Source organism: Salvelinus alpinus, chromosome 24 (genome assembly GCF_045679555.1).
Source record: "Salvelinus alpinus chromosome 24, SLU_Salpinus.1, whole genome shotgun sequence".
Taxonomy (NCBI): domain Eukaryota; kingdom Metazoa; phylum Chordata; class Actinopteri; order Salmoniformes; family Salmonidae; genus Salvelinus; species Salvelinus alpinus.
Window position 1 is genome coordinate 48,701,598 of NC_092109.1, and position 21,088 is coordinate 48,722,685.

At 39.4% G+C, this 21,088-nt stretch overlaps 1 protein-coding gene across 1 annotated transcript in view; it reads right to left on the reverse strand.

The window, feature by feature from the left end:
- Positions 1-21,088, reverse strand: part of LOC139551923 (V-set and immunoglobulin domain-containing protein 10-like 2) — a 144,979-nt gene that overhangs the window by 41,742 nt on the left and 82,149 nt on the right. Inside the window, 3 exon segments of the mRNA XM_071363260.1 lie at positions 11,447-11,601; positions 11,810-11,972; positions 12,611-12,747. Coding sequence (XP_071219361.1) covers positions 11,447-11,601; positions 11,810-11,972; positions 12,611-12,747 — 455 coding nt within the window.

The window sequence follows — 21,088 nt, forward strand, 5'->3', positions numbered from 1 at the left end:
TACCAGGGTATCTAGTAGATAGAACACAACTATCATTGTATATCTTAGATAGAACACAACTATCATGGTATCTACTAGATAGAACACAACTATCATGGTATCTACTAGATAGAACACAACTACCAGGGTATCTAGTAGATAGAACACAACTATCATTGTATATCTTAGATAGAACACAACTATCATGGTATCTACTAGATAGAACACAACTATCAAGTTATCTACTAGATAGAACACAACTCTCAGAGAATCTACTAGATAGAACACAACTCTCATGGTATCTACTAGATAGAACACAACTATCAGGTTATCTACTATATAGAACACAACTATCAAGTTATCTACTAGATAGAACACAACTATCATGGTATCTACTAGATAGAACACAACTATCAGAGAATATACTAGATAGAACACAACTATCATGGTATCTACTAGATAGAACACAACTACCAGGGTATCTAGTAGATAGAACACAACTATCAAGTTATCTACTAGATAGAACACAACTCTCAGAGAATCTACTAGATAGAACACAACTCTCATGGTATCTACTAGATAGAACACAACTATCAGGTTATCTACTAGATAGAACACAACTATCAAGTTATCTACTAGATAGAACACAACTACCAGGGTATCTACTAGATAGAACACAACTATCATGGTATCTACTAGATAGAACACAACTATCAGAGAATATACTAGATAGAACACAACTATCAAGTTATCTACTAGATAGAACACAATTATCACGGTATCTACTAGATAGAACACAACTATCATGGTATCTCCTAGATAGAACACAACTATCAGTGTATCTACTAGATAGAACACAACTTTCAGAGAATCTACTAGATGGAACACAACTATCAGTGTATCTACTAGATTGAACACAACTATCAGTGTATCTACTAGATAGAACACAACTATCAGTGTATCTACTAGATAGAACACAACTATCGGAGAATCTACTAGATAGAACACAACTATCAGATAATCTACTAGATAAAACACAACTATCATGGTATCTACTAGATAGAACACAACTATCAGATAATCTACTAGATAGAACACAACTACCAGGGTATCCAGTAGATAGAACACAACTATCATTGTATATCTTAGATAGAACACAACTATCATGGTATCTACTAGATAGAACACAACTATCATGGTATCTAGTAGATAGAACACAACTATCATTGTATATCTTAGATAGAACACAACTATCAGAGAATCTACTAGATAGAACACAACTATCATGGTATCTACTAGATAGAACATAACTAACAGGGTATCTAGTAGATAGAACACAACTATCATTGTATATCTTAGATAGAACACAACTATCAGAGAATCTACTAGATAGAACACAACTCTCAGAGAATCTACTAGATAGAACACAACTCTCATGGTATCTACTAGATAGAACACAACTATCAGGTTATCTACTAGATAGAACACAACTATCAAGTTATCTACTAGATAGAACACAACTATCATGGTATCTACTAGATAGAACACAACTATCAGAGAATATACTAGATAGAACACAACTATCAAGTTATCTACTAGATAGAACACAACTATCAGTGTATCTCCTAGATAGAACACAATTATCATGGTATCTACTAGATAGAACACAACTATCATGGTATCTACTAGATAGAACACAATTATCATGGTATCTACTAGATAGAACACAACTATCAGTGTATGTACTAGATAGAAGACAACTTTCATTGTATCTACTAGATAGAACACAACTATCATTGTATATCTACTAGATAGAAGACAACTATCAGAGAATCTACTATATAGAACACAATTATCAGGGTATCTACTAGATAGAACACAACTATCATTGTATATCTACTAGATAGAAGACAACTATCAGAGAATCTACTATATAGAACACAATTATCAGAGTATCTACTCGATAGAACACAACTATCAGAGAATCTACTAGATAGAACACAATTATCAGGGTATCTACTCGATAGAACACAACTATCAGAGAATCTACTAGATAGAACACAATTATCATGGTATCTACTAGATAGAACACAATTATCATGGTATCTACTAGATAGAACACAACTATCAGTGTATCTACTAGATAGAAAACAACTTTTATTGTATCTACTCGATAGAACACAATTATCAGTGTATCTACTAGATAGAACACAACTATCATTGTAAATCTTAGATAGAACACAACCATTATGGTATCTACTAGATAGAACACAACTATCAGTGTATCTAATAGATAGAGAACAACTATCAGGGTATCTACTAGATAGAACACAACTATCAGTGTATCTACTAGATAGAACACAACTATCAGAGAATCTCCTAGATAGAACACAACTACCAGGGTATCTAGTAGATAGAACACAACTATCATTGTATATCTTAGATAGAACACAACTATCAGGGTATCTACTAGATAGAACACAACTATCAGGGTATCTCCTTGATAGAACACAACTATCAGTGTATCTCCTTGATAGAACACAACTATCAGGGTATCTACTAGATAGAACACAACTATCAGGGTATCTCCTTGATAGAACACAACTATCAGTGTATCTACTAGATAGAACACAACTATCAGAGAATCTACTAGATAGAACACAACTATCATGGTATCTACTAGATAGAACACAACTATCAGTGTATCTACTAGATAGAACACAACTATCAGAGAATCTACTAGATAGAACACAACTATCAGATAATCTACTAGATAGAACACAACTATCAGTGTATCTACTAGATAGAATACAACTACCAGTGTATCTACTAGATAGAACACAACTATCAGATAATCTACTAGATAGAACACAACTATCATGGTATCTACTAGATAGAACACAACTATCAGATAATCTACTAGATAGAACACAACTACCAGGGTATCTAGTAGATAGAACACAACTATCATTGTATATCTTAGATAGAACACAACTATCATGGTATCTACTAGATAGAACACAACTATCATGGTATCTACTAGATAGAACACAACTACCAGGGTATCTAGTAGATAGAACACAACTATCATTGTATATCTTAGATAGAACACAACTATCATGGTATCTACTAGATAGAACACAACTATCAAGTTATCTACTAGATAGAACACAACTCTCAGAGAATCTACTAGATAGAACACAACTCTCATGGTATCTACTAGATAGAACACAACTATCAGGTTATCTACTATATAGAACACAACTATCAAGTTATCTACTAGATAGAACACAACTATCATGGTATCTACTAGATAGAACACAACTATCAGAGAATATACTAGATAGAACACAACTATCATGGTATCTACTAGATAGAACACAACTACCAGGGTATCTAGTAGATAGAACACAACTATCAAGTTATCTACTAGATAGAACACAACTCTCAGAGAATCTACTAGATAGAACACAACTCTCATGGTATCTACTAGATAGAACACAACTATCAGGTTATCTACTAGATAGAACACAACTATCAAGTTATCTACTAGATAGAACACAACTACCAGGGTATCTACTAGATAGAACACAACTATCATGGTATCTACTAGATAGAACACAACTATCAGAGAATATACTAGATAGAACACAACTATCAAGTTATCTACTAGATAGAACACAATTATCACGGTATCTACTAGATAGAACACAACTATCATGGTATCTCCTAGATAGAACACAACTATCAGTGTATCTACTAGATAGAACACAACTTTCAGAGAATCTACTAGATGGAACACAACTATCAGTGTATCTACTAGATTGAACACAACTATCAGTGTATCTACTAGATAGAACACAACTATCAGTGTATCTACTAGATAGAACACAACTATCGGAGAATCTACTAGATAGAACACAACTATCAGATAATCTACTAGATAAAACACAACTATCATGGTATCTACTAGATAGAACACAACTATCAGATAATCTACTAGATAGAACACAACTACCAGGGTATCCAGTAGATAGAACACAACTATCATTGTATATCTTAGATAGAACACAACTATCATGGTATCTACTAGATAGAACACAACTATCATGGTATCTAGTAGATAGAACACAACTATCATTGTATATCTTAGATAGAACACAACTATCAGAGAATCTACTAGATAGAACACAACTATCATGGTATCTACTAGATAGAACATAACTAACAGGGTATCTAGTAGATAGAACACAACTATCATTGTATATCTTAGATAGAACACAACTATCAGAGAATCTACTAGATAGAACACAACTCTCAGAGAATCTACTAGATAGAACACAACTCTCATGGTATCTACTAGATAGAACACAACTATCAGGTTATCTACTAGATAGAACACAACTATCAAGTTATCTACTAGATAGAACACAACTATCATGGTATCTACTAGATAGAACACAACTATCAGAGAATATACTAGATAGAACACAACTATCAAGTTATCTACTAGATAGAACACAACTATCAGTGTATCTCCTAGATAGAACACAATTATCATGGTATCTACTAGATAGAACACAACTATCATGGTATCTACTAGATAGAACACAATTATCATGGTATCTACTAGATAGAACACAACTATCAGTGTATGTACTAGATAGAAGACAACTTTCATTGTATCTACTAGATAGAACACAACTATCATTGTATATCTACTAGATAGAAGACAACTATCAGAGAATCTACTATATAGAACACAATTATCAGGGTATCTACTAGATAGAACACAACTATCATTGTATATCTACTAGATAGAAGACAACTATCAGAGAATCTACTATATAGAACACAATTATCAGAGTATCTACTCGATAGAACACAACTATCAGAGAATCTACTAGATAGAACACAATTATCAGGGTATCTACTCGATAGAACACAACTATCAGAGAATCTACTAGATAGAACACAATTATCATGGTATCTACTAGATAGAACACAATTATCATGGTATCTACTAGATAGAACACAACTATCAGTGTATCTACTAGATAGAAAACAACTTTTATTGTATCTACTCGATAGAACACAATTATCAGTGTATCTACTAGATAGAACACAACTATCATTGTAAATCTTAGATAGAACACAACCATTATGGTATCTACTAGATAGAACACAACTATCAGTGTATCTAATAGATAGAGAACAACTATCAGGGTATCTACTAGATAGAACACAACTATCAGTGTATCTACTAGATAGAACACAACTATCAGAGAATCTCCTAGATAGAACACAACTATCATGGTATCTACTAGATAGAAAGAACACAACTATCAGATAATCTACTAGATAGAACACAACTACCAGGGTATCTACTAGATAGAACACAACTATCATTGTATATCTTAGATAGAACACAACTATCAGGTTATCTACTACATAGAACACAACTATCAAGTTATCTACTATATAGAACTCAACTATCATGGTATCTACTAGATAGAACACAACTATCAGAGAATATACTAGATAGAACACAACTATCAAGTTATCTACTAGATAGAACACAATTATCATGGTATCTACTAGATAGAACACAACTATCATGGTATCTACTAGATAGAACACAACTACCAGGGTATCTAGTAGATAGAACACAACTATCAAGTTATCTACTAGATAGAACACAACTCTCAGAGAATCTACTAGATAGAACACAACTCTCATGGTATCTACTAGATAGAACACAACTATCAGGTTATCTACTAGATAGAACACAACTATCAAGTTATCTACTAGATAGAACACAACTACCAGGGTATCTACTAGATAGAACACAACTATCATGGTATATACTAGATAGAACACAACTATCAGAGAATATACTAGATAGAACACAACTATCAAGTTATCTACTAGATAGAACACAATTATCACGGTATCTACTAGATAGAACACAACTATCATGGTATCTACTAGATAGAACACAACTATCAGGGTATCTTCTAGATAGAACACAACTATCAGTGTATCTCCTAGATAGAACACAATTATCATGGTATCTACTAGATAGAACACAACTATCATGGTATCTACTAGATAGAACACAATTATCATGGTATCTACTAGATAGAACACAACTATCAGTGTATCTACTAGATAGAAGACAACTTTCATTGTATCTACTAGATAGAACACAACTATCATTGTATATCTACTAGATAGAAGACAACTATCAGAGAATCTACTAGATAGAACACAATTATCAGGGTATCTACTCGATAGAACACAACTATCAGAGAATCTACTAGATAGAACACAATTATCATGGTATCTACTAAATAGAACACAATTATCATGGTATCTACTAGATAGAACACAACTATCATGGTATCTACTAGATAGAACACAACTACCAGGGTATCTAGTAGATAGAACACAACTATCAAGTTATCTACTAGATAGAACACAACTCTCAGAGAATCTACTAGATAGAACACAACTCTCATGGTATCTACTAGATAGAACACAACTATCAGGTTATCTACTAGATAGAACACAACTATCAAGTTATCTACTAGATAGAACACAACTACCAGGGTATCTACTAGATAGAACACAACTATCATGGTATCTACTAGATAGAACACAACTATCAGAGAATATACTAGATAGAACACAACTATCAAGTTATCTACTAGATAGAACACAATTATCACGGTATCTACTAGATAGAACACAACTATCATGGTATCTACTAGATAGAACACAACTATCAGGGTATCTTCTAGATAGAACACAACTATCAGTGTATCTCCTAGATAGAACACAATTATCATGGTATCTACTAGATAGAACACAACTATCATGGTATCTACTAGATAGAACACAATTATCATGGTATCTACTAGATAGAACACAACTATCAGTGTATCTACTAGATAGAAGACAACTTTCATTGTATCTACTAGATAGAACACAACTATCATTGTATATCTACTAGATAGAAGACAACTATCAGAGAATCTACTAGATAGAACACAATTATCAGGGTATCTACTCGATAGAACACAACTATCAGAGAATCTACTAGATAGAACACAATTATCATGGTATCTACTAGATAGAACACAATTATCATGGTATCTACTAGATAGAACACAATTATCATGGTATCCACTAGATAGAACACAACTATCAGTGTATCTACTAGATAGAAAACAACTTTTATTGTATCTACTCGATAGAACACAATTATCAGTGTATCTACTAGATAGAACACAACTATCATTGTATATCTTAGATAGAACACAACCATTATGGTATTTACTAGATAGAATACAACTATCAGTGTATCTACTAGATAGAACACAACTATCAGTGTATCTACTAGATAGAACACAACTATCAGTGTATCTACTAGATAGCACACAACTATCAGAGAATCTCCTAGATAGAACACAACTATCATGGTATCTAATAGATAGAGAACAACTATCAGGGTATCTACTAGATAGAACACAACTATCAGTGTATCTACTAGATAGAACACAACTATCAGATAATCTACTAGATAGAACACAACTATCAAGTTATCTACTAGATAGAACACAACTATCATGGTATCTACTAGATAGAACACAACTATCATGGTATCTACTAGATAGAACACAACTATCATGGTATCTACTAGATAGAACACAACTATCAGAGAATATACTAGATAGAACACAACTATCAAGTTATCTACTAGATAGAACACAATTATCATGGTATCTACTAGATAGAACACAACTATCATGGTATCTACTAGATAGAACACAACTATCAGAGAATATACTAGATAGAACACAACTATCAAGTTATCTACTAGATAGAACACAACTATCATGGTATCTACTAGATAGAACACAACTATCATGGTATCTACTAGATAGAACACAACTATCAGGGTATCTACTAGATAGAACACAACTATCAGTGTATCTCCTAGATAGAACACAATTATCATGGTATCTACTAGATAGAACACAACTATCATGGTATCTACTAGATAGAACACAATTATCATGGTATCTACTAGATAGAACACAACTATCATTGTATATCTACTAGATAGAAGACAACTATCAGAGAATCTACTATATAGAACACAATTATCAGGGTATCTACTCGATAGAACACAACTATCAGAGAATCTACTAGATAGAACACAATTATCAGGGTATCTACTCGATAGAACACAACTATCAGAGAATCTACTAGATAGAACACAATTATCATGGTATCTACTAGATAGAACACAGTTATCATGGTATCTACTAGATAGAACACAATTATCATGGTATCTACTAGATAGAACACAACTCTCAGAGAATCTACTAGATAGAACACAACTCTCATGGTATCTACTAGATAGAACACAACTATCAGGTTATCTACTAGATAGAACACAACTATCAAGTTATCTACTAGATAGAACACAACTACCAGGGTATCTACTAGATAGAACACAACTATCATGGTATCTACTAGATAGAACACAACTATCAGAGAATATACTAGATAGAACACAACTATCAAGTTATCTACTAGATAGAACACAATTATCACGGTATCTACTAGATAGAACACAACTATCATGGTATCTACTAGATAGAACACAACTATCAGGGTATCTTCTAGATAGAACACAACTATCAGTGTATCTCCTAGATAGAACACAATTATCATGGTATCTACTAGATAGAACACAACTATCATGGTATCTACTAGATAGAACACAATTATCATGGTATCTACTAGATAGAACACAACTATCAGTGTATCTACTAGATAGAAGACAACTTTCATTGTATCTACTAGATAGAACACAACTATCATTGTATATCTACTAGATAGAAGACAACTATCAGAGAATCTACTAGATAGAACACAATTATCAGGGTATCTACTCGATAGAACACAACTATCAGAGAATCTACTAGATAGAACACAATTATCATGGTATCTACTAGATAGAACACAATTATCATGGTATCTACTAGATAGAACACAATTATCATGGTATCCACTAGATAGAACACAACTATCAGTGTATCTACTAGATAGAAAACAACTTTTATTGTATCTACTCGATAGAACACAATTATCAGTGTATCTACTAGATAGAACACAACTTTCATTGTATATCTTAGATAGAACACAACCATTATGGTATTTACTAGATAGAATACAACTATCAGTGTATCTACTAGATAGAACACAACTATCAGTGTATCTACTAGATAGAACACAACTATCAGTGTATCTACTAGATAGCACACAACTATCAGAGAATCTCCTAGATAGAACACAACTATCATGGTATCTAATAGATAGAGAACAACTATCAGGGTATCTACTAGATAGAACACAACTATCAGTGTATCTACTAGATAGAACACAACTATCAGATAATCTACTAGATAGAACACAACTATCAAGTTATCTACTAGATAGAACACAACTATCATGGTATCTACTAGATAGAACACAACTATCATGGTATCTACTAGATAGAACACAACTATCATGGTATCTACTAGATAGAACACAACTATCAGAGAATATACTAGATAGAACACAACTATCAAGTTATCTACTAGATAGAACACAATTATCATGGTATCTACTAGATAGAACACAACTATCATGGTATCTACTAGATAGAACACAACTATCAGGGTATCTACTAGATAGAACACAACTATCAGTGTATCTCCTAGATAGAACACAATTATCATGGTATCTACTAGATAGAACACAACTATCATGGTATCTACTAGATAGAACACAATCATCATGGTATCTACTAGATAGAACACAACTATCAGTGTATCTACTAGATAGAAGACAACTTTCATTGTATCTACTAGATAGAACACAACTATCATTGTATATCTACTAGATAGAAGACAACTATCAGAGAATCTACTATATAGAACACAATTATCAGGGTATCTACTCGATAGAACACAACTATCAGAGAATCTACTAGATAGAACACAATTATCAGGGTATCTACTCGATAGAACACAACTATCAGAGAATCTACTAGATAGAACACAATTATCATGGTATCTACTAGATAGAACACAGTTATCATGGTATCTACTAGATAGAACACAATTATCATGGTATCTACTAGATAGAACACAACTATCATGGTATCTACTAGATAGAACACAACTATCATTGTATATCTTAGATAGAACACAACCATTATGGTATCTACTAGATAGAACACAACTATCAGTGTATCTAATAGATAGAGAACAACTATCAGGGTATCTACTAGATAGAACACAACTATCAGTGTATCTACTAGATAGAAAACAACTTTTATTGTATCTACTCGATAGAACACAATTATCAGTGTATCTACTAGATAGAACACAGCTATCATTGTATATCTTAGATAGAACAACTATCAGGGTATCTAATAGATAGAGAACAACTATCAGGGTATCTAATAGATAGAGAACAACTATTTGGGTATCTAATAGATAGAGAACAACTATCAGTGTATCTAATAGATAGAGAACAACTATTTGGGTATCTCCTAGATAGAACACAACTATCAGTGTATCTACTAGATAGAACACAACTATCATGGTATCTAATAGATAGAGAACAACTATCAGAGAATCTACTAGATAGAACACAACTATCAGGGTATCTACTCGATAGAACACAACTATCAGTGTATCTACTAGATAGAACACAACTATCATTGTATATCTTAGATAGAACAACTATCAGGGTATCTAATAGATAGAGAACAACTCTCATGGTATCTACTAGATAGAAAACAACTTTTATTGTATCTACTCGATAGAACACAATTATCAGTGTATCTACTAGATAGAACACAACTATCATTGTATATCTTAGATAGAACAACTATCAGGGTATCTAATAGATAGAGAACAACTCTCATGGTATCTACTAGATAGAGAACAACTATCATGGTATCTAATAGATAGAGAACAACTATCAGAGAATCTACTAGATAGAACACAACTATCAGGGTATCTACTAGATAGAACACAACTATCAGTGTATCTACTAGATAGAACACAACTATCATGGTATCTAATAGATAGAGAACAACTATCATGGTATCTAATAGATAGAGAACAACTATCAGGGTATCTACTAGATAGAACACAACTATCACGGTGTCTACTAGATAGAACACAACTCTCATGGTATCTACTAGATAGAACCCAACTATCAGGGTATCTACTGGAACAACATAAACTTTCTTATTCCATACAGAATAACATAATTGTATTATTCTGTGTCTGCCCCCCCAACTCTGTTTCTGGCTCACCTCTTGGTCAGCAGAATCTGCACCAGCCTCCTCTCTTTCCTTTTCTTTTTCCTCCTCTCCTCTCCTTCTCCCTGGTGCCTCCTCTAGTCTGTGGTCAAGTATGAACCCAGTCAGCCCTCCTCCCTCTCCTCCTTCTCCCTCTCCCTCCATCTGCCACTCCAGCTCCACCTCTCTGCGCTGCCGACTGCTGTAAACCAGCCTTACCAGGGTCACATTGGGAGGCATGGGGTATCCTTAGAGGGGGAGAGGTTAGGGAGACAGAGAGGATGGGGGATGGGGGTGGGTCAAAGAGAGAGAAGGGGATGAGAGGAGGAGGTACAGTAGAACAGTAATGAAATAGTAATTCAGTTCATCAGAAAACTTTTTAGTTTAGTTTTCTGTGTGTACAGACTAACGCTTTATTGATCTTATTCTTGACCAATAGTCTAAAAGGTATCTTACTCTTGACCAATAGCGTAACAGGGATCTCGGTCCCTCCCACGGCGTTGCTAGCGGAGCACCAGTATTGGCCGCTGTCTGTTGTTCCATCCGTCTCTAAGACCGTCAGGTTGGTCCACGCAGCCGCGCGACGCAGCACGTACTTCCTGGTTGTGGCCAGGGCTTCCTGGACTTCCTGTAAATCAACCAATCACGTTTTAACTTTACAGGTCACTGGTAGAGCTGTACGTAATTACAGTATGCTGGCCTAGACCCCAAAAGTACTTTACAGTAACCCAGCCTAGACCCTCAAAGTACTTTAAAGTAATCTAGACCCCAAAGTACTTTACAGTAACCCAACCTAGACCCCCAAAGTACATTACAATAACCTGGACCCCCAAAGTACTTTTACAGTATCCCAGCCTAGACCCCCAAAGTACTTTACATTATTCTGGCCTAGATCCTCAAAGTACTTTACATTATTCTGGCCTAGATCCTCAAAGTACTTTACATTATTCTGGCCTAGACCCTCAAAGTACTTTACATTATTCTGGCCTAGATCCTCAAAGTACTTTACATTATTCTGGCCTAGATCCTCAAAGTACTTTACATTATTCTGGCCTAGACCCTCAAAGTACTTTACATTATTCTGGCCTAGACCCTCACAGTACTTTACATTATTCTGGCCTAGACCCTCACAGTACTTTACATTATTCTGGCCTAGACCCTCAGAGTGAGCAGCCGATCAGAGGCAAGGAAAAACTTCCTAGAGGGAAGAAATCTTGAGGAACCAGACTCCGAGGGTGGCGGGGCATGTACCTGTACGACTTCCTGTCTGTGGTTGTTGAACCAGACAATCTGATTGGCCGGGGGATAGTTGGATTGAAGGATACAGGTGAGCTGAACGTCACTGCCCTCGAACACAGACACCACACTACGCTGGGTCAACAAGACTGGCGCCTCTACACACACACACACACAAAGGAGGGAGAAAGAGATTCGATCACTGTCTTCATATACAGACACCATGTAAGAATGTTAGTTAAACCCAGTACATGTCTATTGGACTGTTAGTTAAACCAGTACATGTCTATTAGCCTGTTAGTTAAACCAGTACATGTCTATTATACTGTTAGTTAAACCCGGCACATATCTGTTATCCTGTTAGTTAAACCCAGTACATGTCTATTAGCCTGTTAGTTAAACCCAGTACATGTCTATTAGCCTGTTAGTTAAACCCAGTACATGTCTATTATACTGTTGGTTAAACCAGTACATGTCTATTATACTGTTAGTTAAACCCAGTACATGTCTATTATACTGTTAGTTAAACCCGGCACATATCTGTTATCCTGTTAGTTAAACCCAGTACATGTCTATTAGACTTAGTTAAAACCAGTAGATGTCGATTAGCCTGTTAGTTAAACCAGTACATGTCTATTAGACTGTTAGTTAAACACAGTACATGTCTATAAGCCTGTTAGTTAAACCCAGGGCTCCTGGGTGGTGCAGCGGTCTAAGTCACTGCATCTCAGTCCCTGGTTCAAATCCAGGCTGTATCACATCCGGCCGTGATTGGGAGTCCAATAAGGCGGAGCACAATTGGCTCAGCGTCATCCGGGTTTGGCCGGGGTAGGTTGTTATTGTAAATAAGAATTTGTTCTTAATTGACTTGGCTAGTTAAATAAAAGTTTACAGTGGTTCTTCCTTTAAAAGTTACTAGTTTATGCCGCGACCGTTAGTGGTAGATGGTGGCATTCTGTCATTGCACCACACTATCACAAGGGGGAGTTAGAACGCTGATCTTATCTCTCATTGAGATAACATCTCTTTTCCAATAGAGACCTGGTCCAATAGCAGCAAGTGGAACAACGTTTCAGAAAAAACAACTTACATACACTAACACAACATTAAACAAAACTATAAACACACATACAGTACAACAAAAACATTTCACGTAAAAAACATGAAAGTCTTGACTAAAAACAGCTGTCCTAAAGACAATTACATTCTTCTATGATATATACATCGATCAAGTGTTTAAACTCCACCAACGAAACTAGATCATCACATTTTTAAATGTTCAGGAGAGAATTCCAGGACCACGGAGCTAAGTAACTAAAACTATTTCTACCATGACCTGTTCTAATTTTTGGTACTGTTTGAAGCAAATGAGAATAGTAATTGATATTTATTTACCGACCTGACAAAAAAATAACATATAAAATGGCATTTTACCCAATATGGCCCCATTAAATCAGTGTATACCAGTGTTTAAGCCTACGCAAGGTCAATGATGACCAGCCAACAGCGCTGTAGAGATCACAATGATGTGTTAGAAGTTTTTGATTTGTAATGAACCTGAGGGCTGCATGATACACTGTATCATGTGCTCTCAGGGTAGTGGTTGAGGCCTGCATATATCACTGAAATCTAAAACCGCCAGTAATGTACATCGTACCAGCTCCTTCGTGGCCTCAAAATAAAAACAAGCCTTATGCCGGTAATAAAAACCTATTCTCAGCTTGAGCTTCCTTATCAAGTTCTCTACATGCACAGTGAAGCTCAGCTTATCATCAACCCACACCCAAATATTTGTACACTTTAACTTGCTCTATAGTATGTCCAGCCAATGTAGCAATGACATGATTAGTAACATGCCTGGTATTTGAAAATACCATGCATTTAGTTTTACCCGAATTTAGAACCAGCTTTAAATCATACAAATGATCTTGTATGATGTTAAATGCTCTTTGAGCATTTTCAAAAGCTAAAGATAAACTACTACCACTTGAATAAAAAACAGTATCATCTGCATAAAAATGAACATTCGCTGTTTCAATAAGATCCCCAATGTTGTTGATATACAAAATGAACAACAGTGGGCCCAAAATGGAACCTTGCGGAACACCTGAGCACACCTCTATGGACTCAGATTTACAACCATCCGCCATTACACATTGTGTACGATTTGATAGGTAATTTATAAACCAATCTAGAGCATGACCAATAATTCCACAACATTTTAACCTTTGCACTAACACAGCATGGTCCACGGTGTCAAAAGCCTTCGACAAATCAATAAAGGCAGACACACAATGTAACTTATTATCAAGAGCACAGTGGATGTCATTTAAAACCTTCAATGTTGCTGAAACAGTGCTGTGGCCAGACCTAAAACCTGATTCCATTTCAGATGTTGTTTTCTTGGAGGTAGGTCTTTAGCTGCCTACTAACTAAGGACTCCAGTACCTTTGACAGTACAGACGATGTTGATATGGGTCGATAGTTGTCAAGTAGTGAAAGCAGATTTCCATAACTTGGGGATTTCCTTAACATCTTGCATGAGGTTAAAAATACATGTAAAGGGGAGAGCAATGATGTCTGCAGCTAGGTGTAGGAGGCGGGGGTCTTTTCATCAGGGCCAGGGGATTTATTTTCCATCAATTTCTTTCACGGCTTTACACACTTCTGAAACAGAGAATGATGAAAAGGAAAACCTGGTGAAGGAGTGCACAGGGGTGTCAGGTAAATTCATAGGGGCTCAATTATACCTTTGACCTTTTCAAAGAAACTGCCTGCATCTAAAAAAATGCTGATTCAAGGCTTTCAGAATGGAAGTTCTCTCAGTTACAATCTGTGTGTCGACCAACAATTGTTTGGGAAACTGTGTATCTTTTTTGCACTCCAAACCTTTCACTACTTGCCAGAATTTGGATGGATTATTTAAATTATGTGAAGTAGATTTCAGGTAGTGGTCTGCTTTCAATTTACGGATCATAGCCACACCCATATTTCAAAGATGTTTAAAAGCCATCCAATCATCTGCCAAACCAGTCCCTCTTGCTTTAGCCCACATAGCATTTCGTTCCCTTATGATTTTTGTAAGTTCCTTAGTGATCTAATGGTAGTCTAAACTGTGGCAATTAATGGAGGTGTTTTCAGTCTGAGAGTCTCTTCTCTGGCTCTAGAGTCCTGCATCAGGCAACAACAACAAAAACTGTCGGTGGTCCTGGAGTTAAGAGAGAACTTGGGTAAATACAATGGGGGAATTACACTTGACATTAGTAAGAATGTCTCACCCGCTGTTCAAGAATTGCCTTCATTCAGATTACAACCTCTCACTTTTGGTTATTTGAAAACAAAATAATCTCCAAAGTATCGTTATTTTTTAACTTCTTAATAAGTTAACAAGCTATAAAAGTTGGTCGCAATTTCGGTTAAATCCACCAGAAAAGATAGAACAAATAATACAACAAATATTGTAATTAAACTCAAATATACTATTGATTAAAAAAAACTTTATCAATTGGAACCTTTATCAAGTGGAAGGGGGAAAATGTAAGGAACTTGTCTGTCGGCCCTGCATTAAAGACCAAAATTGGCTAAATAAAATGGTGTGTTTACGGACATATTCAATCAATCATTATCCCAGTCTGCTGTTCCCACATGCTTCAAGAGCTCCACCATTGTTCCTGTTCCCAAGAAAGCTAAGGTAACTAAGCTAAACGACTACGGCCCCGTAGCACTCACTTCCGTCATCATGAAGTGCTTTGAGAGACTAGTCAAGTACCATATCACCTCCACCCTACCTGACACCCTAGACCCACTTCAATTTGTTTACCGCCCCAATAGGTCCACAGACGACGCAATCGCAACCACACTGCACACTGCCCTAACCCATCTGGACAAGAGGAATACCTGTGTGAGAATGCTGTTCATTGACTACAGCTCAGCATTTAACACCATAGTACCCTCCAAACTCGTCATCAAGCTCGAGACCCTGGGTCTCGACCCCGCCCTGTGCAACTGGGTACTGGACTTCCTGACGGGCCGCCCCCAGGTGGTGAGGGTAGGTAACAACATCTCCACCCCGCTGACCCTCAACACTGGGGCCCCACAAGGGTGCGTTCTGAGCCCTCTCCTGTACTCCCTGTTCACCCACGACTGTGTGGCCATGCACGCCTCCAACTCAATCATCAAGTTTGCGGACGACACTACAGTGGTAGGCTTGATTACCAACAACGACGAGACGGCCTACAGGGAGGAGGTGAGGGCCCTCGGAGTCTGGTGTCAGGAAAATAACCTCAAACTCAACGTCAACAAAACAAAGGAGATGATTGTGGACTTCAGGAAACAGCAGAGGGAGCACCCCCCTATCCACATCGACGGGACAGTAGTGGAGAGGGTAGTAAGTTTTAAGTTCCTCGGCGTACACATCACGGACAAACTGAATTGGTCCACCCACACAGACAGCGTTGTGACTCCCGGGCGGCTCCCGGGTGGCGCAGTGGTCTAGGGCACTGCATCGCAGTGCTAGCTGCGCCACCAGAGTCTCTGGGTTCGCGCCCAGGCTGGGCTGGGTTCGCGCCCAGGCTCTGTCGCAGCCGGCCGCAACCGGGAGATCCGTGGGGCGACGCACAATTGGCATAGCGTCGTCCGGGTTAGGGAGGGTTTGGCCGGTAGGGATATCCTTGTTTCAGTATGTAAACATGTAATAAAATGTATGCACTCTACTGTAAGTCGCTCTGGATAAGAGCGTCTGCTAAAATGACTAAAAATGTTTTAAAAAATGTGAAGAAGGCGCAGCAGCGCCTCTTCAACCTCAGGAGGCTGAAGAAATTCGGCTTGTCTCCAAAAGCACTCACAAACTTCTACAGATGCACAATCGAGAGCATCCTGTCGGGCTGTATCACCGCCTGGTACGGCAACTGCTCCGCCCATAACCGGAAGGCTCCCCAGAGGGTAGTGAGGTCTGCAGAACGCATCACTGGGGGCAAACTACCTGCCCTCCAGGACACCTACACCACCCGATGTCACAGGAAGGCCATAAAGATCATCAAGGACAACAACCACCCGAGCCACTGCCTGTTCACCCCGCTATCATCCAGAAGGCGAGGTCAGTACAGGTGCATCAAAGCAGGGACCGAGAGACTGAAAAACAGCTTCTATCTCAAGGCCATCAGACTGTTAAACAGCCACCACTAACATTGAGTGGCTGCTGCCAACATACTGACTCAAATCTCTAGCCACTTTAATAATGGGAATTGATGGAAATGTATGTAAAAATGTATCACTAGCCACTTTAAACAATGCCACTTAATATAATGTTTACATACCCTACATTACTCATCTCATATGTATATGTATATACTGTACTCTATATCATCTACTGCATCTTGCCATCTTTATGTAATACATGTATCACTAGCCACTTTAAACTATGCCACTTTTATGTTTACATACCCTACATTACTCATCTCACATGTATATACTGTACTCGATACCATCTACTGCATCTTGCCTATGCCGTTCTGTACCATCACTTATTCATATATATTTATGTACATATTCTTTAAATTTTTACATTTACATTTAAGTCATTTAGCAGACGCTCTTGTCCAGAGCGACTTACAAATTGGAAAGTTCATACATATTCATCCTGGTCCCCCCGTGGGGAATGAACCCACAACCCTGGCGTTGCAAGCGCCATGCTCTACCAACTGAGCCACACGGGACCACCAAATCAAATCAAGTTTATTTTATATAGCCCTTCGTACATCAGCTAATATCTCGAAGTGCTGTACAGAAACCCAGCCTAAAACCCCAAACAGCAAGCAATGCAGGTGTATGTAACGTTCCTGACCTGTTTTATGTTGTTTTTGTATGTGTATATGGTCAGGGCGTGAGTTTTGGGTGGGCAGTCTATGTTTTCTGTTTCTATGTTGGTTTTGGTTGCCTGGTATGGCTCTTAATTAGAGGCAGGTGTTTTGCGTTTTCCTCTAATTAAGAGTCATATTTAGGTAGGGTGTTCTCACTGTTTGTTTGTGGGTGATTGTCTCCTGTTTCGTCCATGTCTGTACCATACGGGACTGTTTGGCTGTTCGTTCGTTTTGATGTAGTCTGTTCCTGTCCGTGAGTTCTACGTTTAGTTATGTAAGTTCATGTTCAGGTTTCGTCTACGTCGTTTTCTTGTTTTGTAATTTTGTAAGTGTTTTGTTTTCGTGTTGCCGTCGTATTCAAATAAAGAGATGGCTTATTTCCCTACTGCTGCGTATTGGTCCACTGATCATTTACATTTACATTTAAGTCATTTAGCAGACGCTCTTATCCAGAGCGACTTATCCTTCTCTCCTCTCCTCATCTGAGGAGGAGGAGGACAACAGCCCTTACAGAATCACCCACCAACCTAGGACCAAGCGGCAAGGGAATGCTCAACAGAGCAACCAGGACTTCTGGACTTGGGAGGAGATCCTGGACGGTAGAGGACCCTGGGCTCAGCCAGGGGAATATCGCCGTCCCAAGGCGGAGTTGGAAGCAGCGAAGGCTGAGAGGCGCTGGTATGAGGAGGCAGCGCGGCGACGCGGTTGGGAGCCCGTGAGTCAGACCCAAAAATTTCTTGGGGGGGGGGGCACACGAGGAGTGTGGCAAAGCCGGGTAGGATACCTGAGCCAACTCCCCGTGCTTACCGTGGAGGTAGAAGGCGTCGTACTGGTAAGACACCGTGTTATGCGGTAAAGCGCACGGTGTCCCCAGTACGCGTGCTTAGCCCAGTGCGGGCTATTCCACCTTGCCGCACTGGGAGGGCTAAGTTGGGCATCGAGCTGGATGTCATGAAGCCGGCCCAACGCATCTGGCCACCAGTGCGTCTCCTCGGGCCGGCATACATGGCACCAGCCTTACGAATGGTGTCCCCGGTTTGCCAGTATAGCCCAGTGCGGGCTATTCCACCTCGCCGCACTGGCAGGGCTACGGGCACCATTCAACCTGGTAAGGTTGGGCAGGCTCGGTGCTCAAGAGCACGTGTCCTCCTTCACGGTCCGGTATACCCGGTGCCACCTCCATGTACCAGTCCTCCGGTGGCAGCCCCCCGTACCAGGCTGTCTCTCCGGGTTCTCTCTCCAGCTGTTTCCTCCTCTCCAGCGCAGCCAGTGCCTAGACCACGCACCAGGCTGTCTCTCCTTCTCCTCCCTACAGAGCCGTCCTGCCATGACCAGCCAGAGCCGTCCAGCCAGGACCTGCCAGAGCCGTCCAGCCAGGACCTGCCAGAGCCGTCCAGCCAGGACCTGCCAGAGCCGTCCAGCCAGGACCTGCCAGAGCCGTCCAGCCAGGACCTGCCAGAGCCGTCCAGCCAGGACCTGCCAGACCCGTCCAGCCAGGACCTGCCAGGGTTCCTCAGCCAGGACCTGCCAGGGTTCCTCAGCCAGGACCTGCCAGAGTCCCTCAGCCAGGACCTGCCAGGGTTCCTCAGCCGGGACCTGCCAGAGTCCCTCAGCCGGGACCTGCCAGAGTCCCTCAGCCGGGACCTGCCAGAGTCCCTCAGCCGGGACCTGCCAGAGTCCCTCTGCCAGAGTCCCTCAGCCGGGACCTGCCAGAGTCCCTCAGCCGGGACCTGCCAGAGTCCCTCAGCCGGGACCTGCCAGAGTCCCTCAGCCGGGACCTGCCAGAGTCCCTCAGCCGGGATCTGCCAGAGTCTCTCAGCCGGGACCTGCCGCCCCTTATCCCGGTGCCGCCCCTTGTCCCGGTGCCGCCCCTTGTCCCGGTGCCGCCCCTTGTCCCGGTGCCGCCCCTTGTCCCGGTGCCGCCCCTTGTCCCGGTGCCGCCCCTTGTCCCGGTGCCGCCCCTTGTCCCGGTGCCGCCCCTTGTCCCGGTGCCGCCCCTTGTCCCGGTGCCGCCCCTTGTCCCGGTGCCGCCCCTTGTCCCGGTGCTGCCCCTTGTCCCGGTGCTGCCCCTTATCCCGGTGTTGGCTGTTCATTTAGGGGATGTTAGTTTGAGGGTGGTCATTGGGAGGGGAAGACAGAAGCGGGGAGTGACTATGGTGGTGTGGGGACAGCGTCCAGAGCCTGAGCCACCACCGTGGTCAACTGCCCACCCAGACCCTCCCCTGGACTTTGTGCTGGTGCGCCCGGCGTTCGCACCTTGAGGGGGGGGTTCTGTAACGTTCCTGACCTGTTTTATGTTGTTTTTGTATGTGTATATGGTCAGGGCGTGAGTTTTGGGTGGGCAGTCTATGTTTTCTGTTTCTATGTTGGTTTTGGTTGCCTGGTATGGCTCTTAATTAGAGGCAGGTGTTTTGCGTTTTCCTCTAATTAAGAGTCATATTTAGGTAGGGTGTTCTCACTGTTTGTTTGTGGGTGATTGTCTCCTGTTTCGTCCATGTCTGTACCATACGGGACTGTTTGGCTGTTCGTTCGTTTTGATGTAGTCTGTTCCTGTCCGTGAGTTCTACGTTTAGTTATGTAAGTTCATGTTCAGGTTTCGTCTACGTTGTTTTCTTGTTTTGTAATTTTGTAAGTGTTTTGT